The sequence below is a fragment of the Schistocerca serialis genome, chromosome 9 (assembly GCF_023864345.2).
Source record: "Schistocerca serialis cubense isolate TAMUIC-IGC-003099 chromosome 9, iqSchSeri2.2, whole genome shotgun sequence".
Classification (NCBI taxonomy): domain Eukaryota; kingdom Metazoa; phylum Arthropoda; class Insecta; order Orthoptera; family Acrididae; genus Schistocerca; species Schistocerca serialis.
Genome location: NC_064646.1, coordinates 214,623,410 through 214,651,327, shown reverse-complemented (window position 1 = coordinate 214,651,327; position 27,918 = coordinate 214,623,410). Strand labels below are relative to the sequence as shown.

Genomic DNA, 27,918 nt, shown 5'->3' with positions numbered 1-27,918 from the left:
CTTCCCCTCTCCTTCCCTCTTTCCTGATGAGGCAACAGTTTGTTGCGAAAGCTTGAATTTTGTGTGTATGTTTGTGTTTGTTTGTGTGTCTATCGACCTGCCAGCGCTTTTGTTCGGTAAGTCACCTCATCTTTGTTTTTATATATAATTCATGACTTTCTCTTTGACATGCCTGCTCGGTTGTCTTTCTCTGGGTCCCAAGTGGTGTGGGGGTCTCAGGAAATGAACTCGCCTATTGTTTGGCTAGAGAAGTGATTACTCTTCCAACATTCACTTTGATGATTCCAACTGCAGATTTATGAGTGCAAATAAGACCTTTCCTCACTCAGAGACAGTACATCTGGTGGACTTCTTGAGAATTCTTGTTGCTGGCATCAGGTCCAAGCAAACATTGTACATAATCCAAGAATCTTGCTTAACTGTCATATTTATCCCTGGGTGCTGCAGCAACATTTTCTTGATCCTGGTGGCAAAAACATCTGTGTCCATTCCTGTTTCAATGTATTCAATACATGTCCACCAGTTTCTACAAAATCTTTCATCATGCCATGGATTGACTGATATTGTTCACTAACCCAGATATGAAATCCTAATTTCCACTGAATTTCAGTGGACCAATATTCCTGCATGAATTTCTCATGAAACTGTTTAATATCTGTGTGGCCTTGTAAAATTTTGTTTGTCCACTGAACTACATTTTCATTTAGATGTCCAACAATAAAAGAAATACGTTCTTACACTGGCCAAGCTACTGGCAATGCGTAAAACTCTTTTATTATGAATTTTTATTGCACAGTCCCTTGCAGATCAAAGTTATTAAACTTGTGATATCTATTAAATGAAAATACTGACATGCTGCCATATGCCATGAAGTAGGCGGGTAGTGGAGAGTCTTGTTCTCACTGACATCTGGACCCACCACTGTGTCACTCGAGTGCAAGACCACTGGCACGTCATTTGCACAGCTGATAGATTTATGATATACAACCACAACTCCGTCCCAGATGGCTTCATACTATCTACACCCTGGTTCTGTTTATCGGTCTTACGACAGGGTAGTGTAGCTTCATAAAACTCTCACTTCTGACTTTAAAGGGCCAAGTTACCACCTGAATACTCGATTCTCTGTGCTTCCTTCAAACTCCCTGTTATGTGGAGAATGCTAAAAAGCTCTTTTACATTCAGTGCTTCATACTGCAATATTAATAAGATTTTCTGCATCACTTTAGAATTTGATCACCCATCTCTTAATTTTACATCAATTTCTACAACTTAGATGAAAAGTACAAAACACACCTCTACAAAAAATAACTCTTCCCAGTAGTAGCTAGCTGAGCTAAGGGCACACACAATCATGCTCCAAAGCAGAACTGCTTGTTTAGTTCTGCATGTCGGCACACTCAGCGATGCTGTGGCCTACAATACTCACCTGTCTCACTTTATCTGCATGAGTTCTTACATTGAGCAACTGCTGGTAGCACATGTGCACACTTTAAATGAAATGGTAGGCCATAAAATAAATACCAGACTCATCTGGTAAAAACCAATTGTATTGTTGAGGACCTACATCCTCCATTTATGTTTCTACACATAAATATAATATTAAGAATCAAAATGATCTGCATTTCTCACCAGGATTTGAGGAGCCTTTGTGGGAACCATTAATTCCAAGCACTTAGCTTCCCACCACTCTCTTTACGAACTAGTGGCCTCCGTGAGAGGTAAAACAACAGCCAAACTCTACCTCCATGTATTCAGTGATGGCTGTACAAAATATTCTACCACACAGGACTTTATACACTAAATGTCTTGATAAATGAGATACTGTTTGGCACTATTCACACTAATATTGTCCACTACAGTTACGTCTTTTCACTCAGTTGTGACCATATGCAATTGTCTACAATAATATTGAGAATTTCACAGCAAGATAGTGAGCATAGCACTACTTTGCAGTTCAGTAGAGAGCCACGATACAGTGGACCTTTTTTCATCTGAGTTACCAACATCTAAGTCTGCAGTTATTGTCACCATTCAAAATTAAATTTTTATCCATTACTTAAAGTCACTTCCTATGCAGTTGTACATGGTTTTATGTTATAACATAAGGTAAACTACATATTCAGCTAACTGTGCCACTGAGGCTGATCCACCTCCAGCGACATGATCTACTCTCTGCCAACCTTGTCACGATTTGCCTCGAACAAGTGGACACTACTCCAGTTTGTAAACTTTTGTCTGTCTGCAACATCAGATACATAACTTTTCATAATACTTATGCCAGCTCCAATTTATACTCCCATGGGGCTGCTATTGTGAGAATTTTCAAATTATATTTCTTTTCCAAAAGTATTTTTATTGACGAGCTATTTTGTGCCCCTCCCCTCCCTCTCCCCCTTTCTGGGACAGGGACAAGTCCATTTTACAGGGACCAAGGGATGTGTCTCCCCTCAAACTGTCTCTTACTTTTTAGTTTTGCCTGAAGTATCCGTATGCAGATCTTCTAGAACCTTCGAGATGCCGCTTTTGCCCCTCTCTATGACATGGCTTCCACCCACTTTAGTAGCACTACTCCCCCATCTGTTTCCTCACCTTTGTGTGTAACAATGGTCAAACATGGTCTTGCATTCCCTGAATTCTGCTGTTCAACTCAGCTGAAAATTTCATACCAGTCAAATCAAAAGTTGGATTCAGATGCAGATCAAATAAATAAACTGCAAATTCCCTGCTGCATATTTTACAGTTTATTATAAACTAATTTATGCTTTTCCTCAACTTGAGGAATTGTGTAATATTATGTTTGGAAATGAGCCTTGATAGGAAATAACATCTCACTGCCATCCCTTACCCCTCTATTAAACTGTGCCCTATCAAGGAGACTACTGCTGCATGGCACTCCTCCTTCCATGCCTACCAGATGGAAACCATTGTCCTGTCACCTCAGCATTTTTATTATCAGACCAACCCACAATTTTGTTTTATGTTGTTTTCTTGTTGACAGACACTGACCTCCTGTTCTTCTTTTCTTCCGTTATAAACATAATCTTCCAGATTCTTTGACTGTGATATTGGCAGATGACTCGCAGACTATTGAACTGGTTCTTTGTTTTCTCCATGGAAGTGTATTTTATTCTCAGTTATAATGTTTTAAACTTCTTAGGGGCAGGAGGTGCTCCTGTTGCTTGCTAGGTTTGGGGAGCTCTTGATCCTACCATCTTTCCCAGCTGCCTTGGTTATTTCTCTTTTATTCTATTGTAATTACTTTTATATGTGATCAGTCTCTTTTTCCTACTGCAATGTAATTTTTTTGTGCAGAGGTAGCACTCTGATGATTAGTAGGTGCAGTTCTCTTCTTTAACATTTTCTCCTTTAACGTTTTTACTATAATGGATCGGAGGTAGGTTGTCTGTGGGAAGGATTAACCATGTTGCATGCAGAACACTAGGGGACACTCAGATGGCCCACCCAGTTACTGACCTGGTTATTTTTCTCACTGTATTTTATTGTTGTTTATCTAATTGATATCCATTATGTTTTTTCATTTTTAGCCTTCTCACTCTTAGTATTATGAATCTCCCAACTAGAAGAAATTTTTTTTTATCTTTAATGTCTTCATTTGTAACGTGTTTTGGGGGGGGGGGGGTGGTCAGGGTGAGTGGTGAGCAGTGAGTGTCTGATGACGGTGGGGTTTCTCTCACAGCAGATGAGCCCTTGGAGACTCCTAGTCTGCTCTGCCGCTTGTAATGGCCTGACCTGTATGATTCTCTTTAAATTATTTCTCAGCTGTGGCATAATTGCTTTTGAGACCTCACTTATACCACTCCTACAAACTTTCATAATTCAGTTAAATTTCTGGGTTAGGTCACTAACTCTAGTTAGCTATTTCTTGACCGAGGGACTGAGGCCTCACTGTTTAGTCCTTTAACCACCAATCAATCAACCCAATCAGTTCCAGTTGTGTACAGCTTGATTCCAAATGTACAGTTTGTGGATCTGCCAGGTCAAACCATCATACCTGAAGGTATTGGGTGCTGTCCTACTTGGAAGTACGATTGCTAATGGGTCAGTAGCAACATCATTTCCAGACTCTACACACAGACTGACAAGCCACCACTTTACATCAGTAGGCAAGGCCTACAATGTGATCAGTTTGCAAAATAAATTTTGTGACCCCAGGCACATGCATATTATACCTTTGCTTGCACGTACATGGATGAGTTGGGCAAAATGATCTGTGCAAAGAGCTGCATTATGCATAAGGATATAGCAAATTTAATTTTTTATGCTAAAGTATTACCTTGGCATCTTAGATAGCAGTTGTATTGCGTTATACAAATTTTGCAAAATAAAGCATTACAATCATTAATTTTAGATCTTTATTTTATAAGTTCGTAGACAGCACATATATATTGTCAAGTAAAACAAGAGAAAGCCACTGGCTATAATGTGGCTTTCACTTAATGTCTTTATAGGAACAACAGGTTAGATACACTCACAGTGAACAATGCCATTAGGCCACATCTGTGTTCTGGTAGAAGATGTAGACAGCACATATATACTGTCCTCAGAGTCTTTTGCGGCACCATGACTGGATAAAATCTTCTCGGTTTTCAAGCCGCATCAACTACAATAAAATTCTCGAGCCTTCAATAGCAAGCACCGCCATCCTCATCAAGAGTAAAACTACTTATTGCCACGGCTGGCACTATTTCTTGATTATATACCTCCAATTATAGCCGCTGGCACCAATCAGAAAGGGCCAAAATGATGCGTGCGCAGCAGCTCATACCAGCTTCGACCCACCACAGGACCGAATGTCATCAAGTGGTGTGAGGGGCTGCTGCCACATTTGAAACTGCCACCCCTGCCTCCCTAGAAGCGTTAAGCATCTGCCATTGCTTCCTTTCAACATCCAAAGCCTGCCCCCACAATGGGTTGTCCTGGTCTCCGTTGAAATTGTTACTGTTCAGTCTAATCTCAGCTGCCTCTTTTATAACAGAGTCCCAGTATGTTGATGCTTGAGCCAAGACTATTGTGTTCTCAAACTGTTTATTTGTGTCTGTCTTTGAGGCAATGTTCAGCTATGGCCGACTTGTCGGGCTCCTTTTGCTTAATATGTCTCTTGTGCTTGGTACCGCATTCCACAACTGTGCAAACTGTCTGTCCTATGCAGGTGCTGCCATACTCACAAGGGACACCATACACATTTGACACACAAAGAGCTATGTGATCTTTAACAGGGCACAACATGTCTCGTATCATGGGGGCAGGTTGGAACACTGATCTCACTCCACATCTCTGCAGTACAGATCCTAACTTTCTGCTCATTGCCCCACAGTACAGCAGGAAAGCTGCCGGCTTGGTCTCTTCTGCCGATTCATAAGGTGTCCTTCTTCATTGACACCTGAAGGCGTTTGCAATCTCTCTTTTGCTGTAGACATTCTCCCTGAATACGTGCCTTAAGTGCTGCAATTCGAACTGTAGGTGGTCGTCATCAGAAATAATTTTGGCTCTGTGTGTTAACATGTTCAGGACCACTTTCTTGCATACAAGTTGGTGAAAACTACTGGTGTTCAAATATCGAACAGAGTGAGTCGGTTTCCTGTACACTGAATGACCAAGCTGTCCTCCTGGCTTCTGCTCAACTAAAACATCTAACAACAGTAGCTTGCTGTCCTTCTCCGCCTCGAAGGTAAATTTAATGTTGGCGTGGACACCGTTCATGTGATCCACAAACTGCTGCAGTGTATTTTCACCGTGAGGCCATATCAGGAAGGTGTCATCGATGTACCTAAGGAAGCGGGACGTGTGCAATGCCGCAGATTCAGAGCCTGCTCGTTAAAGTGCTTCATGAAGAAATTTGTGACTGCAGGAGACAGTGGTGAGCCCATTGCTATGCCATCCGTCTTTTCATAACATTTGTTGTGGTACAAGAAGTCATTGTCATTAGAACATGACAGAACGGCTTGACAATTCCGGGTGGAGACTGTTGGGCAAAAAGTTACAGTGTGTCTTGAACTGGCACCCTCATAAAAAGTGACACTACATCCAGACTAACCATTCATTATTTCGACCTATTTTCATTTCCTTGAGTGTTTCAACAAATGTCTGCAATTTTTCAACATGGTGTTCACAATGACCCAGTTTTGGCAGTAATAATCCTGCAAGAGGTTTTGCCAGTCTGTAGGTGGGTGAGCTGATTGCACTAACAATGGGCCTAAGAGGAACATGTTCCTTACATATCTTCGGCAGTCCATAAGGCCTAGGAAGTCTGGTGGTGTGAGGCATTAATTTCTTCACCACTTCATCTAGTAAACCAGATTCCTTTAATAACTTCCCTGTCTTCCTGACTACGATCGGTGTTCGATCGCAACTAAACTTATAATAAATTTGGCACCTTCAGGTGTTCAGAACCACGGTGGCATTTCCTTTGTTGGCTGGCAAGACACCCAAGTTCTCGTTCTCATGCAATAAATGTAAGTCATGTCATTCCTCCTGGCTAATATTTGATTTCAGTGGCTTGGCTTTCGGCAGTATATGGCTGGGGTTGGTCTGATGTCCTCAACTGCTCGTGCAGGAGGTGCCAATCACACTGCTCTATTTCACTAATAATCTCCAAAATTGGCAAACTTCATGGGACTGGTTAAAAATTAAGGCCATTACTCAGCGCTGCTACAGAGTCATCCTCCAGTTCTTGTTTGGAAAGATTAACAGCTGTTCTGTGGGCCTTATCATTCTCCACATCTGTTCCTCCATGAGTTAAGTGGTAAACTTGTTACATTGCTTACATGTTGACTGGCACAAACTAGCACACTGTTGTGCTGCCTTGGCTGCTTCTACCTTGTCCCAGTTGAATGATAACAAAGTAGGCGACAAAAATTGAAGACAAGCAAACAAGTTTCTGGCATTAAGATCAAGCCCATATCTTGTGTGCCATATCCTGTCTCACTATGGCGTGACTTACCCTCTTCAAAATTCTGTCCACTGCAGCTGTTTGAATGTGGTACTTAACTACAGCAAAGCGAGGAATGACCTCCTTGTCCAGCAGCACTGCAAAAATACTAAAGAACTCAGCAGATGTGATTTCTTTTTGTACACTTTTTCCAGCAGTCTCTCACTGTGTGTTATGTTCTCACCATAGATGAAGGATATGTGTCCTCGGAGTCTTTTGCAGAGGCATGACTGGATAAAATCTTCTCAGTTTTCAAGTCGCGTCAATGACAATAAAATTCTTGAGCTTTCGATGGCTAGCCTGCCATCATTGACAGGAGTAAACCTACTAACTACCAGAGCTGGCACTATTTCCCACTTACATTCCTTCGATTGTGGCCACTGGCACCAATCAGAGGGGGGCCAAAATGATGCCTGCACAGAAGCTGAAAGCAGCTCCTGCCCACTATGGGACCAAGTGACGTCAGGTGGGACGAGGGGCCAGTGCCATGTTGGAACGCTGCTCCCACCTCCCTACAAGTGTTAAGCATCTGTCATTCCATCCTTTTGACATCCAAAGCACCTCCCCCCCCCCCCCCCCCCCCCCCACCCCCCACCTTACTCAGTGTGTAGCCCTGGTCTTTGTTGAAATAGTTGCTGTTCATTCTAATCTCAACCACCTCTTTTATAATGGAGTCCCAGTATGCTGAGTTCTTTAGTATTTTTGCAATGCTGCTGAGACAAGGAGATAATCATCACTTTGCTATAATTAAGTACCACATCCAAACTGCTGCAGTGTACAGAATTTGAAGAAGACAATTCACGCTATAGTGATACAACGGATACAGCAGACATGATACCAGCTTGATCTTAAGGTCAGAAACCTGTTTGATTATCATCAATTTTTGTCATCAACTCTGTTGCCATTCGATTGGGAGGGGGGCAGCACAACAACGTGCTTTTTTGTACCAGACAACGTAACAAGTTTGAACACTTAATTCGCGGAGGAACTGATATGGAGAATGATAAGGCCCACAGAACAGTTGTTAATCTCTCCAAACAAGAACTGGAGGATTGCTGTGTGGCAGTGCTGAGTAAAGGCCTTAATTTTTCACCGGTCCTGTGACATCTGCCAATTTTGGAGACTATTAGTGGAATAGAGCAGTGCATTTGGCATCTCTCACATAAGGCAGCTGAGGACATGACTAACTGCAAGCCATATACTGTCGAAAGCTAAGGCACCAAAATGTTAGTCAGCACGAATGACATGCATTATTCTTATTGCATGAGAATGAGGACTTGGTTGTCTTGCCAGCTGACAGAGGAAATGCCATCGTGGTTCTGCACACTGAAGACTACCACCTGAAAGTGCCAAATTTATTAGAAGATGAGGCATATCAGAAGCTTAGTTGCAATCTGACACAGGCCATAGTCAGGAAGACAGGGAAGTTATTAAAGGAATCTGGTTTACTAGATGAAGTGGTGAAGAAATTAATGCCTCACACTACCAGACCTCCCAGGCTTTATGGACTGCCGAAGATACGTAAGTGTTAGTGCAATCAGCTCACCCACCTACAGACTGGCAAAAGCTCTTGCAGGATTATTACTGCCAAAACTGGGTCATTGTGAACACCATGTTGAAAAATTGCAGACATTTGTTGAAACACTCAAGGAAATGAAAATAGTTCGATATGATGTAATGGTTAGTCTGGATGTAGTGTCACTTTTCATGAGGGTGCCAGTTCATGACACACTGGGACTTTTTGCCCAACAGCCTCCACCTGGAATTATCAAGCTGTTGTCATGTTCTAATGGCAATGAGCTCTTGTGCCATAACAAATGTTATGAAATGACGGATGGTACAGCAATGGGCTCACCACTGTCTCCTGCAGTCACAAATTTCTTCATGGTGCACTTTGAGGAGCAGGCTCTGAACTCCGCAGTGTTGCGTCCATCTTGCACCCTTAAGTACATAGATGACTCCTTCCTGATATGGCTTCATGGTGTAAATACACTGCAACAGTTCGTGGATCACATGAACGGTGTCCATTCCACCATTATATTTACCTTCGAAATGGAGAAGGATGGCAAGCTACTGTTATTAGATATTTTAGTTGAGTGGAAGCCAGAAGGCCGGCTTGGTCATTCAGTGTACAGGACACTGACATGCTCTGATCGATATATGAACACCAGTTGTTTTCACCATCCTACACACAAGAAAGCAGTCCTGAACACGTTAATACACAGAACCAAAGTTATTTCTGATGACCACCACATACAGTCTGAGTTGTAGCACTTGAGGCACATATTCAGGAAGAATGACTACAGCAAAAAAGATGTTGAAAAGTCTTTCAAGTGTCATTGGAGGACACCTTGTGAATCAGCACTCCAGTGGCTTTCCTGCCATACTGAGGGGCAACGAGCAGCAAATGAGCACATTTATTGCAGAGACATGTGTTTTGCCCCCCCCCCCCCCCCCCCCCAAGGTACGAGATATTTTGCACCCTGTGAAAGATGACATAAGTCTTGGTGTGCCCAATGTGTATGGTGTCCCTTTGCAAGTGCATCTATGTAGGCCAGACAATTTGCGCAGTTGCAAAACATTGTACTGAGCACAATAGACATATTAAGCAATGGGAGCTTGATAAGTCGGCCATAGCTGAGCATTGCCTCAAAAATGGGCACAAAATACAGTTTGAGAACATAAGAGCCTTTCTCATCCGTCAACATACTGGGACTTCGTTATAAAAAGAGGCAGCTGAGATTAGAATGAACAGCAATAGTTTAAACAGAGATTGGGGCTACACACTGAGTAGGGCATGGGGGCGTGCCTTGGATGTTGAAAGGAAGCAACAGCAGATGCTTAACACTTATATGGAAGTGGGAACGGCAGTTTCAAATGTGATGCCAGCCCCTCGTGCCAACTGACGTCACTTGGTCCCGTGATGGGCCGTAGCTGCTTTGAGCTTCTGCGAAAGCACCATTTCAGCTAACTTTGGTTGGTGCCAGCAGCTGTAAGTGGAGGTATATAAGCAGGAAATAGTGCCAGCCCCAGCAGTCATTAGATTTACTCTTGATGACGATGGCGGCGAAAGCTCGAGAACTTTATTTTAATTGAAGTGGTTTGAAAACAGAGAAGAGTTTATACAGTACATACATATTGTCAGTAAAGAGATGAATGCTATTGGCTGTTCAGTGGCTTTCAGTGAATGCCTTTTTAGCGACAAGAGGCTAGATGTAATCTCAGTGAACAATACCATTAGGCCCTCTCTGTGTTCTAGTGGTTTGGATTGTTGGCTACTAACACAGAGATCTTGTATTTGGTTCATGGTGACTACCTCAGATATTTCTGTGTCAGAAAGTTGAAAAATGGACCCACTGAGCCTTTTGAGGCCAACTGAGAAGTTACTTGATAAAATGAACTACAAAATTGGAAGGCAATCTGCTGAATTGTGGGTGTCAGGCTAGGAGACTCACAACATTTGTTCAACTATGCCAATTTGTACACAATTCGGAAGGCTTAGGAACAGATGAGATGTGACAGAGAGAAGCGTTACCACATCTGCTTTAACTTGCTTCTCCCTTTGCATAACATTCACCAAACAGTCCAAAACACAAGATTTCCTACTCCTGGCACAAAAGTACGTCAAAACAGTGGTATTCAACAGATTACTGGTGTACAAGGAAATAAGGTTAAACAACAAAGCTACTTTTACAGCCAAGAAGCTGTATAGGGATCACAATGATCACAGTGCACTACTTCCCTGTGGCTGTCAATCAACTGGGAGTAGAATGAAGATTGGCTGGCAAAGAGATAAGTTTTATACTCTGATGAGAGGCAGTGCTGGCAAAGAGATAAGTTTTATACTCTGATGAGAGGGCAGTAAATGAAGTTAAGTGAAAACTGTTACTTACTTTAGCTGATGATGAGATAAATATGGTAAGTAGTTTAAAATTTTATGTACTGTCTGGACTCCAGCCCATGCTTTTAGTGTACATTGAGGTTGGCTCACTCTTGTTTAGTTTAGTGATACAAATGAGCTACATTCATTTGCTGTAGCATTCTAATTTTCCCTATAGTGATGTTTATATTTATTTTAAAGAAGGTTGATGAATTGGCTAATATATTTATTATCAGGAAATGCTTGTTTTACCTAACACATTTTATTTGGGAAATTTTAACTTTTAGCATTTTACCCACAATTGCCTCTTTCTATTTTAGTGTAGAATAATAAATACTAAAGAGCCCTACAATCTATCATTACCAGAACCGAATGCTAATTTATATCTCTGACAACCTAACAAGTTTCTCAGAAATTCAAGCTGTAAACAACAACACAATCTTCACGTCATCTTAACAACATGCAGACACTGTATTGAATTAATTACAAACACTGCAAACAGAGCTGGTCTCATTTAAATGTTAGAGAAAAGCTGTTTCAGTCACCGTCTGTAAGTTACAGGGTGTTGTATCCACCTGACATTTGCTATCTTTAGCTGTATGTATTTTATGGATTAAGAGTCAGTTGGCTCTTGCATTGTCATTCTTTTGGGAATATGAGCTGATTTTGAATTAGTGATAAAAATACCAGGTTTCATATAAAAATTACTGAAACTGACTCTTTCGCCTTTCCTATATTGTATTTAGCACTAGCGCTTTCAAAATACAGAGGGCATTCAGTAAGCAATGAAACACTTTTTTTTCTTAAAGCAGGTTGGTTTTATTCATGGTTCCAATACACCATATTATTCCCCCATTCCTTTGGCTACAAAGCCCTGTTTTACAACATAACTTCCATTGATTGTGATGACCTTACACCACTGCTGGTTCCAAAATGATATTCTCGTAGAACTAGATGCTTCATTTCTGTGGATTTTTCATGTGATCCTGCATAGTTATAATCATCACTATACTGTTGGTCATTTTTGGAATACTTAAAACAATAATAAGTTCCATGTCTAAACTGATATGCTTATAGCAAAAATATGTTCTGCATTAAAGAAATAAGTTTTTTGCATTGTTTATTATTCATTTCCGTTTTGTATTTGTATTATGACATTTTGTTTGTGTAGCCATTCTCAAATAAAATATTTAACCCATTAACTACATGTGTTTTGGATTATAGTCATTCTCATGGTCAACTCATGGTTGGTCAGACTTGAAAGCTGTAGCCATGATATTTGATAAAGTAGAAATATTAGCACACAGCAGTGTCATTTATTATTATCAAAGAATACTGAGCTGTGTGCAGTCACACCTTGTAACAAACTAACCAGAACTAAACCTGTGTGGACAGGTACAGTCCATGTGAGGTCTATTTTCTACACAGCTGAAATGTCGTTGTATGTAAAAATAAATAAAATTGAAATGAGTAACAGTAATTAAAGGAAACTTCATTCTTTCAAGAAGTTTATCATGGTTGTGAACCCTATTGCAATTAAGCTGTTGCCATATCTTCTCTATTTCCTCAACAGTTTTCCCAAGTTTAAAACAAAACACTACACATATGTCTGCTCTTAGAGGTGGACTGTTGCAACAATGTAAATTCATAGGAAAACAACAGTGGACATACATTCATCATAGACAGATTCAACCACTTTGGTTGGTGCCACTCATTACATAGGCATAAAGAGATTGTGAGGAGACCTGTAATGGTATTTTGATATGTTCATAATTATTTGTATACAAAATTTCAGTTATGGTAAATTTGGAGAATAACCTTGCAGTTGAGAACTGTTTTTGAATGTCACAAGTGTAAGAAAAGAAAGTAAAACAAGATTAATTTTGGTGTTTGCTTCTGAAACTGTACTGTTTTCTTGTTTTTGTTAACAAACATCTTTTTTATATAGATTTTAATCTGTAACATGACTTTTCATGCCATTGTTGTGCTGTTGTTTGAGTAAGTTAAACGTCTTATTTGCACAGCGTTCAAGGAGTATGTTGATAATGAAGGAATCCTGCTTCTAAATCCTGTTGAATATATTTATGAAAAGTTTTAAGAAATTTAAATGTAAAAAAAAAAAATAGAGGTCATCTTTGAACAAATCTCATTTTGTATAAATAAATAATTTTATCTTAGAATTTACAGTATTTTACTGTATAGGTTATGTTGTTATTGTGTCTGATTTACTGGAAAAAGATGCCTCTCCCTTTATAAAATTCTTTGTAATACAGGATTAGACTGTAGTATTTTAAACAATAGCCTAACATTTAAAATTGCTTGCAATATTTTCACAGATTGATAACTTGTTCTGCTTGGGGTCACCACTTTCTGTGTTTCTTGCGCTGAGATTTCGTGAACCGGAAGACCATGTTCTTCCCCCTTCTCTTTGCCGACGTCTCTACAATATTTTCCACCCATCTGATCCTGTTGCTTACAGGTCAGTTCAGCACATACGTTAGCATAATCTTTGCTGATTGTCAGTTGTTCTAATAGCATTGTTTTAGTTCATTTTGGTATCACTCACTATTCTGAGAGTAAAAATAACTCTTAATGCCCCTTGTAGCTGCTTTACAATAACTGGTAATATGGAATTTAGCATATTGAGCTGAAGGCTGTTACGTCTTGTAGTCATGCCAGTGCACTTCATCATTTGGTGCTGTGATTGATATCACGGTAAAATATTACTGTTAGGGAGCTGTAGCATGTGAAACACTGGTTTGCTTCTCTGTTCAAGACTATAAAATGAAATCATTGTGGATGTATTTTCATTCATCAAACATGGCAGGGGAGGAGGGGGGGGGGGGGGGGGGGGGGGGTGCACCAACGAAGTAGTGGTGCAGTGGTGCAAGGGGCGGTAAAAACATGCCTGCAGTACAGACATGGCGCCTCCTATGCCAATCTATTCGTGGGCCACCCAGTATCCCAAACCCCGCATCTGATTCAGATTCATTGATGACATCTTCATGATCTGGACCAGTGGTGAGGACACCCCATCCACATTCTACCAGAACTTTAGTATCTTTTCTCCCATTCACTTCACATGGTCTTTCTCAGCCAACAAGCCACCTTTTTCAATGTCAACCATCACTTCACGGATGGCCCCATGATGAACAGTCTATCCCCAAATATGTCAAGAGTCTCGCTGAGCTTCAGTCTGGAACCGTGTGACCGCTGCTGTCGCAGGTTTGAATCCTACCTCAAGCATGGATGTGTGTGATGTCCTTAGGTTAGTTAGGTTTAAGTAGTTCTAAGTTCTAGGAGACTGATGACCATAGATGTTAAGTCCCATAGTGCTCAGAGCCAGCCAGTCTCGCTGAGATTTCCACAGATCGAAATTATCCTTCTCAGCTTATTCAGAAACCAATCTCCCCAGTCATCTACTATCCCCCACATACTCACTGACCAGCCACAAAGGACAGGCCCCCTTGTGATTCTCTACCACCCAGGACTGGAGCAACTGAATCACATTCTTTGCCAGAGTTTTGACTACCTTTTCCATGCCCTGAAATGAAAAATAATATCCTTCCCACCATTCTCCCTACCCCTCCCACAATGGTATTCTGACACCCACCCACTCAACTTAAGCAACGTCCTTGCCCATTCCTATTCCACCCTTACTGCCATGGCTCATATCCCTCTAATAGTCCTAGATGCAAGACGTGCCTCATACATCTTCCCTACCACCTATTATTCCAGTTCTGTTACAGGCATATAATTCCCCATCAAAGACAGAGCCACTTGTGAAAGCAGCCAAGTGGTGTACCAACACACAGTGCGACATTCTACATGTGAATGACCACTAACAAGCTGTATGTCCATATGAATGGCCATTCCCAAACTGTGGCCAATAGGCAGCTGGACCACTTAATTGCCAAGCGTGCCACACACCACTGTGTGTTTGCTTTCAGCAATTCTAAAAGGGGAGGCAAGTCATACAGTGTAGGTATGAGGTACAGGAAAGTAATTTGCAAGTAACAGTGGCCTGAATTGTTAGCCAAATATCTACCAAGCTCTACAAAATTCATCATTTAAGAGAGAATACATACATTTCTTATGCACCTAAAAGTCATGGGTTGATGTGTTAATTTCATTATAAATTATCCATCTAGAAATTCTTGACACATACAACTACATAAACAATTATTTATTGGTGATCTTCAGTTGCAAGCATCTAATTGATTACATGGGTTATAGCCACTCAGTGCTACTTGTATGCTTCTCAGTGGTGTGTTTGTTTGTAAAGAAATAGTGATGAAATAGAAATAGAGATGAAATACAATCAATATACACTTGCTTACACTGATAACTATGTTTGAGTAGTACAGAAAATCAAAGAAGTTTACTATGTTGTAGGATTGTGGTACTTTATCACATTTTCAACAGAACCAAGTATTAAAATAGTCATAATATTTTGATCACTGGATGTCATTACTTGTACAGAATGAATACAAAAGTGATCCAGATTCTGGACACTTGGCTCTTGCTCTCGAGCAAGGTGAACTCATGAAATACTTACAAAAACAGTGTGTGTTAATTTTTGGAAAACATGAATTAAACAAAACCATACAAAACTATTAAAAATTTAGTAAATGAGGTTGGAAGAACATTCCTTTACTTTATACTACCAGCAAGTGTGGAGCATTGTTCTTCACAGTAGAAATTCCAGGACAGAAGCAATAACAAAAATGAGAAAAACAACAATTCACTTGCAACTGACTGATGCATTACAGATAGAAACACATCAAGATTAAAAAAGAAATTACTAGCTTCAGAGCTAATGTGTGTTTTTTTTTTTTTTTTTTTTTTCAGATGTAGGTACACACACACAAACTCACAGGCACCCAAATGCACTGGTGGGTATGGTAACTATTTTTGTGGTACAGAGAGGGGGTGGGAGAATGTGGGGAGAAATGCAAGTACAGTGTTTGGATAGACGAGAAATGGTGTAATGATATGGAAAATGACGGGAAAGGTGACAAGCAGAGATTTAGACCAGGTGGTTTGTAAGAACAAAGAATATGTTGAGGGACCATTTCCGACTATATGGTCTAGAAATCATGGTGCTTGGGGCCATTTAATTGATGTGAATACTACAGCAGCTTTTGAAGTCTTTTGTGTTATGGTATGCAGCCTGCTCAGTAATTGGGTGGTAGAATTCCTTACTGCAGTAAGAGATGTAATAAAATGGAATACCTGCAGTCATCTGTACAATGTTATTTATGATATGGCTACCAGTTTTGGTGCTTCAATACATCATCTTTAATTGACGCTGAGGGATTTGATTCCTATTGTGTACACAATTCGTCAGTGCCCAACATCTATGAACTGGTTTTCACAGACTACCTGTAACAATGTTGTTTTGTCTCCAACCATCGACTGACGGGAGAAACATTCAAAATAGAAATGGCTCTATTTTGAATGTTTCTCCAGTCATTTGAAGATTGTTACATATAAGCTTTCAACCAAAGTCTTTTCCAAGGAAAAAAATAGTTATGTTCAACTGTGTGTTGTGTACAGTATGGTCCACTTTGTTCTGGCAGTGGCCATTCATCCTGATGGATGAAGCTTTTTATATTGGTATGACTACTAACCAGCTATCCATCAGGATGAATGGTCACTACCAGACTGTGGCCAAGAACAAAGTGGACCACCCTGTACACAACACACAGTTGAACATAACATGCTCGATTTCAATGGCTACTTCACAACCCAGGCCATCAGGATCCTCCTTGCCACCATCAGCTTTTCTGAAACACCCAGATGATAACTATCCTTACAACACACTCTCCACTCTTGAAATGGTTCAAATGGCTCTGAGCACTATGCGAGTTAACTTCTGAGGTCATCAGTTGCCTAGAACTTAGAACTAATTAAACCTAACTAATCTAAGGACATCACACACATCCATGCCCGAGGCAGGATTCGAACCTGCGACCGTAGTGGTCGCCCGGCTCCAGACTGTAGCGCCTAGAACCGCACGGCCACTCCGGCCCGCACTCTTGAAATCATACTGGCCTTAACCTATAATAACCTACTGCTCCACACACTTCACCCAACTGCATCCCCTTCCTCTGTCCTGTCACTTCCTCACAATTTGCCTCCCCTCACCCTGATTGTGTACTGCTCCCTGCCAGTGCACTCACCAGTATTTTCCCCTTCTCTGTTCCCCTCCTTTCTACTCCTTCCTTCCCCTCTCCCTCCTTCACAGCTTCCTGATGTTATGCCTGGTAGCCCTATTCTGTCACCTCAGTCCCTGGATGCTCCGCCAGGCAGTACTGATTCCTCTTCCCCCATATGTACCATGCTATCCCTCCCTCTCTGCTGCATTCCAGACTTTTGCTCCCATTCGATGTGTTTCAGTTGCATTCTGGCCGGAGTGTGTGCAGATAATGGCCATGTGTGTAAGGTGAGCTTGTTGGTGTGAATGAATGTGCAGTTTTCATTTCTGAAGAAGGCTTTGGCTGAAAGCTTATATGTAGCAGTCTTGTTGCCAGTCTGTCTGTAACTCAATGCATCGTTTTTATGTTAAGTATCAATCTATCCCTTTCATAATATTGCTGGTGTTCCAAGCTGGACTTCCCATTGCTTGATTAAATGTAATACTTAACATGAGAAAGAAATTTCTGAGAATTTGTGTCTGCAGTACAGCAGTGCATGGAAATGCATCATGAATCAGGGGGAAACTGTAAACTAAGATGGCTGAAGAATTTGAGATGTAGTGGTACAGAAGGGTGCTGAAAATTTAATGGACTCATATGAAATGAGGAGAATCTCTGTGGAATTAGTGATAAAGGAGTGTATGGAAAACACTATCCAAAAAAAGGGATTGGGTAGTACAGCATGTGTAAAGACAACAGGAAATAATTTCCACATTATTAGAGGTGTGTCCATAGATGGCAAAAATTGTAGGAGAAAACAGAGTTTGGAATGTATATATCAAGAATTGAGGACGTTGTGTGCAAGTGCTACTCTGACAAGAAGAATCCAAGCTTGTGCTCTGCCTGTAATGGCCTTGTAGCCAACAGGTTGTTAAGCCTTAATTTTTCTTTCAGTATATCCTCTGTTTTCATAATTACATTGGTTGCAATTTCTTATAGTCATCTTATAATTCCTTTACCCATACTATCACTATTCCTCTCCTGTCACTTTCCAAAGCTCTCCTCTTCTGTCCAAACCTTGTATTTACCTTTCTCTCTGTTTTCTCCTGCCACAGACAACCTCTCTCTGTTTTTTTAATGTTTTCTTTTCAGTCCTCTCCTGCATTAATAAATTAACAATATGGCAAATTCTTAGCTATTAACTTACATCAAAATCAGTATTTAGCTTTTGGAGTACTGGCTACCCACATTATTGTGCTGCACTAATCATTCTCAGATGAGGAATGAAAAGTTTAATCGCCTTCAAACACTATAGAAACATTATGATCTGCTTCAAACAAAGTTTATTTGGTATTTCCAATTTAATGTATATTAACATACTATTGAGATCGTCTTTTACTGGAACTTAGATGTTGTCCCTGGTCTAATAAGCTGTAACACTGTGTGCCATTAAATGTATTCATTATTATTTGTCACTATATTTTCAATGTAGAAAGTATATTGTTAGAAGGGAAGTGAAAGGACTAGAGAGGACATCTTGAAATCATTTTTCTCCACTTAAAAAGTTAAAAGGTATTACCATGAAAGCTGAAGACAGATGACCTCTGTTCACTGCTTTCTGTAGTTTGCTTTGATTTAGTTTTAAAATAATTATAGTAATTGCTTTAAGATTTCTGAGTATCATGATAGTATTAACTAATACATATGTATATTTTAAAATTTTGCAGAATGGAGCCACTGTTAGTCCGCGAGTACAGTAAAGTGGCTCCACTGCAGATACATGCATACAGTTCAGCTGCAACAATGCCTTCATATGACGACTTGCTCCCTGAGCCACTAGTACCAGATGGTGCCATAACAACTGTACCATTAGCTCCCACAACTGCTGGTTCCGTACAGCCAACATCAGGTGCTTCATGTGACACAGTGAGTGCTAGTACAGACAATTCAGTCATAGGAGGGTGGAGCTTGTGGGGTCTCATGAGAAGCAGCTGGCAACCTCGTGATGGACCAGGATCTCCAATTCCTGATGCCACGAAAGGTGATAATCGCTAATCCTTCTGCAACAATCTTTTTTCTACTTATTACGTCAGTAAGTAGGTTACAAAATTAAAATAACTGTCATGCCTAAATTTAATAGATTACATGATGGGGCAATGTGTTACCTTGTGTATGTGAGGCATTCAAAACAGTGGTAGTGCAAGTAATCTGTAATGTCATACTGATAAGTAAGCTCACATTGCCAGATTCTTTGTAAATTTTACTCGACTCTCGAATCACTGAAATAACGTTACATATCTTCTCAACATGTGAGTGAAACTTCATTTCATTTCCTCCTCCCCTTCTCGGTGCCACACTTCTTTTTTCAGGCTATGTATGGTAGCAATTTGTCTGTTGTCACTACCGGAGGTGCTGTATATTACCACTCATTGTTACAGATCCTTCAGCCTTCACCCTCAAAGAATCATTAACTTATGTGAATGCACACATCTGCCCTTGGATTTTGTCAGATGTGAAAAAACACTCCTCTAACATGTGCACGTTATTGACTTGTGTGAAATACACCAGTGACTTTAAATACCCCCATATCCAGAATTAAAAGACACTTGGATCAGATACATTGGAGTCAATGCTTCTGGATCTTCTTGACCAATGTCTTGGTCATCAAGCATTCATGTTAGGTAATGTTATGCAAGGTGTAAAAAATGGAGAGATGTCGTGTCATTCATAAACCATGTCACTGTAATTATATAAGAGTAACATTCTCCAATAAAATAGGTGATTTGTCATACAGATACACAACACCTGTTAGTTGGTCTGGTAAACTGTATTGCCCTATGAGTCTGTCACCGACAATTCCTGCCTGCTTATTGATGCTAAAATGAACCTTGTGCCTTGCTTCCATGATCACTTGAGAATTTGTCTGCCCATTCATGGTTTTTGTGGTAGGTTGTCCCATTCAGTGAACATATCTTCAGTATTCTATCATAGAACCCATTGATAGAACTGTAACCTGGCATGGTGGTGTTAAGGTGTGAGAGTTTGTTTGCACTGTAAATGATTTGGATGCAGTAAATGCTTGTGGAGAGTTGATCACAGAAGAGCATGGTTTCTGCCTTCAGCTGTTTCAAATCTTTACACACTTCTTTCAGGATCATCTACTTGTTGCATAACTCACTCCTCCATATGTGGGATATAAATGGCAATGAGTCCTTGTTTTTATTAAGAAATATCCCATAGCAGCAAGTTGCTGGAACAGCCTGCGGAACATTTTTTTTGAGTAGAATGCAGCACTGAGAATATCATTTGGCATTGTAACATGTGCTTTTCAATTAACACTGTTGGCATGTCATAGAAGAAGAATACTATAACTACAATTTTCTGCATATAATAGCAACTCCATTTCATTTTTTATGTTATATACACTTCATGGAATCAAAAGTGACCATACGTGGGGAGGCAAGGGGGAGGCTGTGACTCTCAAGGAGAGGAAAAAAAGTATAGTGTTGTCAGATGTTTTTCTTTCAAGAAAATGATTTAAAAGTCAGTATTATGCAGATTTTTAACAGGGTCAGAACTGTAGCTGTTTGTGGCTTCTTACAAGTTGCCATTTGTCTACCAAAATATTAAAAAGACTCCATACCAACAGGTGTAGCATCACCCCCTCCCCCTTACGAACTACAATATGGGTACCCTTGCATACAATGATTAATTTTGTTATGATGCCAGCACAAAATCAGATTTACTAGTTAGAATGTCTGATCTAGAAGGCAGTTGTAAGTGTTATACCTGACAGCATCCATCACAATTTGAGGATTCAGTACAGCAACAAACACAACCAATAAGTACTGATCAATAAACATCAATAGAAATATAGCCACACCAGTGAGTGCTGACTGTTCGTGACACAGGTGAAGTGACCTGTATCTCAAAAAGTGCAAGGGTTGGAATTTGTTTATAACTTATACAAAATAGATACATTTTCAAAGTTTCCTGATCTTCAGAGTAGACACCAGCATTGTGTATAACCCATTGCCAGTGATGTCAAAGTCATAGGACACCCTCAGCAACACCAGTTGTGTTGATAGTTCAAGTGCAGCAGTCTATTGTCTGACAAATCTCGGTGAAGTTATGAAGTGAATACCATGAAGTGCTTCCTTCATCTTAGGAATCGTACTGAAGTTACAAGTGCTGGGGGGTGTTGTATGTCTGTGATACAGCACTTCCCAGCCACACCAATCAAACAAATCAGTCACAGCTTGTGCAATGTGTGTCCAAGCATTGACCTGAAAAATGATGGGTGGATCCTGCAGAAATTGTCACCACTTCTTTCTCTAAGCTGATCACAGGCTGTGTTCTAAAAATGAACACCTGAGGAAAATAAGCATCAACACTTTCTGCTCTTTACAAAACAATGCTTGGCTGCACACAGCACAAGTTGTGACTAATTTGTTCAGTTCATGGGGCTGGGAAATGCTGAACCACCCACTACACTCCCTGGACTTAAGCCCTTGTGATTTCAGCTTGATTCCTGACATAAAGGCAGTACTTCATGGCGTTCACTTCAGAACTGTTACAGAGGTTTGATGGACACTAGACCGCTTCACTCAAACTGTCGACACAACTGGCGCTGCTAAGGGTGTCCTACGACTTCCATATTGCTGACAGTGGGTTATACACAATGCTGGTGACTGCTTTGAAGGACAGGAAAGCTTTGGAAAATTTGTCTGTTTTGTATATGTTGTAAATAAATAGTTGCCACTATTAAAGTTCTAACCTTCATATTTGTTTATGAGCATATGTTTATAGGATCTTATCTTCTAGCTATTTGCAGTAATCCTCCCTTTATGAATATAGTACACATGTTTAAACACATTTCATAAGTACTGACAAGGGAATTTTAATCAGTTTTAAAATTACAGAAAAAGACTGTCTCTAAAACTTCAGTTAAAGCAGACATGTCTTCAGTTTAGAACAAATAGGATTACCAGGCCTTACATGTCTTGAAAAATAGATAGAAGGTGAGAGTGAAAGATTCACCTGGAGATAGAATTTTAATTTAGTCAGAAGCTAGGCTGTAGGTTAGTCACAACATTTTCAAAAGTACTTTTATTTTAGTTTGATTTGCCGGTGCAGGAGTACGAGAACAAATCTTGGATGTAGTGCAGTAATGATCCCCTGTGGTAAATACTCCCTACAGTTCAACACGTCTGGAGTAGGTCTTCTGTCAACAGAAAGAGATGCATCCTGAGTACATACATAATCATTTTTATATGAATGAATAATGTAAGGGCAAGGCTGCAAATAAGAAACATCTGAAAGTCCGTGTAGTGGATGATGACTTTCATTTCTGATTCTAGCATAGTTGCTGTCCACAATATTTTTGATCTGTGTATTTCTTATATTCATGCTGTGGAAAGCTCAGCTGGTATGTGGGATGTCTCAAGATTATTCTTACAAATATTTACTTGTATGTCAGACAGCAACTAAACCTTCTGTCTTGGTTACATTAAACGTGGTATTGCAACACAAACACAACATTAAGGGATTATTTACATCCATGTTTAACTGGTAGCATCAGCAGACAATCCCAGTTGTTACTATATTACAGAAGTGATATTTATCACTAATACCTAAATAAACTACACAGTTACTAAATGAATCTAATCTTATGTGTGCAATATTTACATTAAGACTTGAGCAGCAGGAAAACATTATGGTATTCACTTATGTGGTAAGTTAACACTCATAAACACATAAGTAGATCAAACAAAGCAGAATTATTCAGGTGTAAATTTGATTTGAAGAGTGATTCCCAGTTTGTTAAGCTTTTAAGTTTTGTTCAGAGTGACTCCAGGATCTTAAACCTAGTGTTTCCAGCAGTTTTTTTTTTAATCTCTCATTATTTCCATTACAATTTCAGACACATTTTATGTATAGAATTTTGTGCAATTTTTAACTAGAAATCGTAAACATATTTCTGCTGCAGTAGTGGAAAATATATCAACGTATTCTTTTCTCATTAGGTCACATCAAGTTACCACACCGTCTTGACTACCTCTTGCGGGAGACAAATCTGGGTGGCAGTTACTTGTCAGCACTTACATCTCATACTGCCTACTGGAGTAACTATGATGTTGCTTACTTTGTTTTAACGCGTCTGTTTCCACACCTTGAAGAGGAAGATGCTGATTTGGATCCAGACAGAATTCCTACATCGTATCTAGCAGAAGAGACGTAGTGTTCAAAGAGTCTTGGTGAAGATGTCCTTGTAGACGTGTGCTGAAAATCAGCATGTTACTGTTCCTTTAATCTGTTATCTATTTCTTAAGATGCAGTCAGGCAGTCTAGAGATATTATTGTGGCCCTAACATGACACTGGTGATTTCAGCCGTTGGTTGCCCTACACTATAAGAGTGTGATATTTATGATGATGGTGTGTACATTCATGTAAATATTTTTTTTTATTGAAGTTAATGTTCAGTGCTGTGGCCTTTACCTTTACTTCGTACAATGAACTAATGACATTGTAGATCTGTTGCCACAATGTAATAAACAAAGATCTAAAGCTACTTAAAGAAGAAAATATATGAAATGGCCTCCATTAGCAATTTTTTGTGCATTAGGTATTGCACTGCCTAACCAAATTTACAAGTGTGTTGAACACACAAACATAACTTATTTTCATTGAGTCATTGTTACTTAGTATTTAGGATTTAATAAGTGGATCATGTTTAAATTAAGAAACTTACAAAGAATTGATCTTGTTGCAGCAATAGTTTCTGGTTATGACATCTTAATTGTGATCTCATTATTTATGATGAATGTAGCACATGCCTAAATATTTTTTTTTCTTAAATCCCTCATATAAATATTACTTAAAATTGCTTGCTTGGAGTTTATTGAAGCTATTCTAAGCAATATTGAATGGTTGTTTACTAAGAATATGATGTTATCTGAATGCTTATAAATGAAAAATAGATATGTTCTATACTTTGTTGTCTGTTATGCCATATTTAATGTGATGTTTCAGCTGGAGAGTACATTGGTGCTTCATAAATTCTGCATCAGGGTATGGTGTCATAGGTTATAAATGTGAATATATTTTTGAAATGTGCATGTAAATATCTGTAATTTGAAATTCACTACCAAGTGAACTTTCATTATGATGATTGACTTATTATGTATATTCTGAGTCATTCACATTTTTATGTCTGTATATATGTGTATAATTAATTTCATTTCTTGTTTACTAGACAAGTAAAAGTATCATATATGATTTTTAAAAAATGTCATATTAGTTGACGTTAAATATTCCAATTAAAAAACTCTTAATCACATATTACATTTCAGTTTGATATTGGTGACATGTACCTTCAGTCATCTTCTGTTTCTCATATTATTTTGTAGATCAAAGGATAGTAAGTTATTTGTTTCTCTTGCCATATAAGCAGATGATGTGAAGAGATTCTTTTTGCCTCACTTGTACTGCTTGTCTTCATGTCTTCAGTTGTACTCAGATGATCCTGAAGGGAATACATCTGTGTGATAAGCAGCGATTTGACATTTATGCGGTTGTCTTTCTTATGATGCATATTTTGCAGTGAAATCTCTCTTTATTACATGTTCTTAATGATAATATTGTATGCATCTTCTCTTTAAAATCCAAGCAGATTAAGTTGTTTTTCAAGTTGTTATTGATCTTCTTTTGGTTTCAATGCACACACAGCTTCAAAAGCATACATGCCAAATGAAAAATGTCTTAAAAGTTCTTTGAACATAACAACTCGAGATGTATATAAGTTAAATGTAACAATGTTGAATTCCTTGCTTGTTTATCCAGTTTCAAGAATTTCTAGTCCCGAAACTGCTTCAGCACTACTGAGACACCATTTATTTAATTTAATGAAAATGATACTGCAGCTTTTAAGCTCTGTGTTGTTATACTGCCAATAATTGGAATATGTACATGTGTGTAAAGAGTCATCTGTGAAATTCAGTGCCTCAAAAAGGCATGGAAAAACTGTTGTAGATCTTGTGCAAATTAAGTTTTGAACTCTGACAATGAATGATTTTCCTTCTATATTACACTATGCATACATTATAAATTGCTTAGTCAGGTGAAACACTTTTTTGTCATTACATGTATTTCCAAATATGGTTGTTTTATTTTGATATGGAAGCTACATTTGCACATATTTTACTCTTTCCTTTCAGAAAGCTATTTTGCTGGGATCCCATGCTAAAGAGGGAATTATAAACTATTCTATGCATTCTTGTTTGTGTGTGAAGAATCCATCCAAAAAAACTAAAACTTAATTCTTAAAAATTTCGAAACGTAAAATAAATAAGGTTAAATTAGTGCTTCATAGTAAGTTTATATTGTTGGACGTAAAACTTGTGGCCAACAGTTTAAATAATTGTTTGCAGTTACAGAGTTGTTATTGCAGCTCTGCTTCATCTGTAAAGATAAAAATGTGGATGTCAACAACTACTAAGCAAAAACTTGCACAAAATTGTCCAAGTGATGTAAATCAGTATTTTAAGGGATCTAAAAAAAAAACAGTTTGTAGAATTGTAGAAGGGTATAAGAAGAAAAGAGGCGCTGTTTGTTCACAGAGTTCAACAAAACAAGAAACTGTGATTTTATTTTTGTTATTATACTACAAAAAATAAATAAAGAATTGAAATTTTTATTCATTTTTTTGTGGAGGTATTGTTAATGATCGAGATTGCCAAATATTACTAGAAATAAACAGTATTTTACGTGTTCACTCTCTCTTGAAACTTCTGATCTACTGTTTGCATGCACTTGTGTGACTATATCTGTAATTTAGACTTTTTAATTTGCAGAACTATGCAACACATAAGAATATTAGTTTGTATTTAGAAGTCAATAGAGCCATTATGAAGTAATGGGTTGTCATATAGTGATAAAAAATTAATGCATGGATAGCTTGTCCATTGTTGTAAACACTGTTCTTTACATAAAACAAAGGCCAGTGTGTGTGCCTGTGATATTGCTGTTTTTTTGCAAAGTCAATAATAAATATGAATTTCTCATTTTGTCATATGTGGTATAAAATAATTGAATTGCATACAATCCAGTTCACCCCCGTAGCTGAGTTATCATGCAATTGACTCAGGGCTCAGGGGCTCATGTTTGATTTGTGGGTGTTGTTTTGTCTTTATCATTTCATCATCGACTCACAAGTTACCAAAGTGGCATCAAATAAAAAGACTTGCACTAGGCTGCTGAGTGACCCCCATGGGGGTCTCCTGGTTAGTAATGCCATATGATCACTTCATTTCATATCCAATCCAGTGGAAACATACCACATTTAGGTACGAAAATTTGATCTTACTTATTATGAAAAGCCTCCCCCTCCCCCCTTTCCCCAACACACACACACACACAGTACCCAGTGGTAGATTTTTTAGTGTGATCCATACTGTAAAGTGAAATGACAACTGTAGAAAGTTCAGATCATTACAGCCTTTAAAAATAGTCGAATGTGATAGAAGAGAGAGACTATCAAGTAAAACAGAAGAGAATGGTAAAGCGTGATCACAGGGTAATCATCTCACCTAATGGCAAAACAGCATGAGAGGCAGTTAAATGAGATTCAGATGGGAAGGGCGTACATGTAGAAGAATTGAAGGTAAGGTGAGAGAAAGTATGAAGAGTGAATACTGGACAAAATCAAAAGAATAGACACTGACACTGAGTTGGGAGCTGGTGATTGTGATTGTTGCCAATCCTCAGTAACCATATATGCTTTAGCATCTAGCATGTAGTATGACAGTGGAATGTTGTGTGTCACAGGAAACGTGGTTCTTGGCTTAACTGCCTAAGTCATGAAGATGGTGTATAAATTTGACCACAAGATGTGCTGTGTTGATGGAATGGATGGCTTTTGAAATGAAACAGTTACTAGCGGGCCAACTAGGGGTCATTTACTGTGCTCCAGTTGTATGATGTTTGTCTTCCAATTACTCAAATAAAAACACTTGCAACACAACAGGTTTACTGTCTGGGAACAACTACAACCACTCCTCCAAAGTGAGCTTTGGATAGTTTGTTGAGATTTTTAGCACAGAAAGTGCTTCAACTGTAACAATATAGCATTTCAGAACCAAAATGTGACTAGATAAGGTGGCTTCCTTCTGTATACAAAAACTTCTCTAGCATAGCAAGCACACTGAAATTAGTTAATCATCTGCAAAATGGGAGATTGTAATTAGAGACAATTATCAAGTGTCAGAGTATCTGAATTCAGACTGCAGAAGTACTGGATGAATATGCAGTATCTACAGGACTTCATCAGCTTTTAAATACAGCATGTACATTTGCTCACCTGGTATTCATCCTTTAGTAACTTCTTTGTCAGATGATGATGATGGTGGTGTGAAAGTGTCTAACAAACATGTGTTGAATAACAAACATCACAGTCCAGTAATTAATATTCCAATTCTTCATTTTTTATTTATGATCAGTATCCCTTACCTGATTATCACCTTTCTCACACATAACAGTCTAACTACTTGAACGAGGTAGGAAAACTATACTCATAGGCAGCATATCACAAAGTTCTCTAGTGACACAATAATACTATCTACTTCTCTTTCATGTGACTGTGTCACTCATCGTTGCAGGATACGCATCGTTACTAATAGATTTGGCATGATTAATTAAGGGGTGGCCAGATTCCCCTCCCATTACATCCACATTACACCCCTTTCCCCCCGTCCTGGTGCAGAGCATGTGTACACCAACAGTCTGCACGTAGTGTTACTAATGTGGAAAAGAGCGAATATTCTTTTTCTAAATGTTTGTGAAACGTGTTACTAAAATGTGACTTGGGTATGAGCCCAGTAGTCACCTAGTGGGATGTCGGAAATTGCCTAAAATCCACAGCCAGGTTGGCTGGCTCACCGACCTCATC

General features: G+C 39.1%; 1 protein-coding gene across 2 annotated transcripts in view; it reads left to right on the top strand.

Moving 5' to 3' along the window:
- The window catches only part of LOC126418648 (phospholipase DDHD1-like), a 189,753-nt gene extending 163,772 nt beyond the window's left edge, over positions 1-25,981 (top strand). For both annotated transcript variants that reach the window (XM_050085520.1, XM_050085519.1), the window contains 3 exons: positions 13,169-13,311; positions 18,700-19,013; positions 22,999-25,981. In XM_050085520.1, coding sequence (XP_049941477.1) covers positions 13,169-13,311; positions 18,700-19,013; positions 22,999-23,213 — 672 coding nt within the window. In that variant the 3' untranslated portion in view covers positions 23,214-25,981. The remainder of the gene's footprint in view (positions 1-13,168; positions 13,312-18,699; positions 19,014-22,998) is intronic.
- The last annotated feature ends 1,937 nt before the right edge of the window (positions 25,982-27,918 follow it).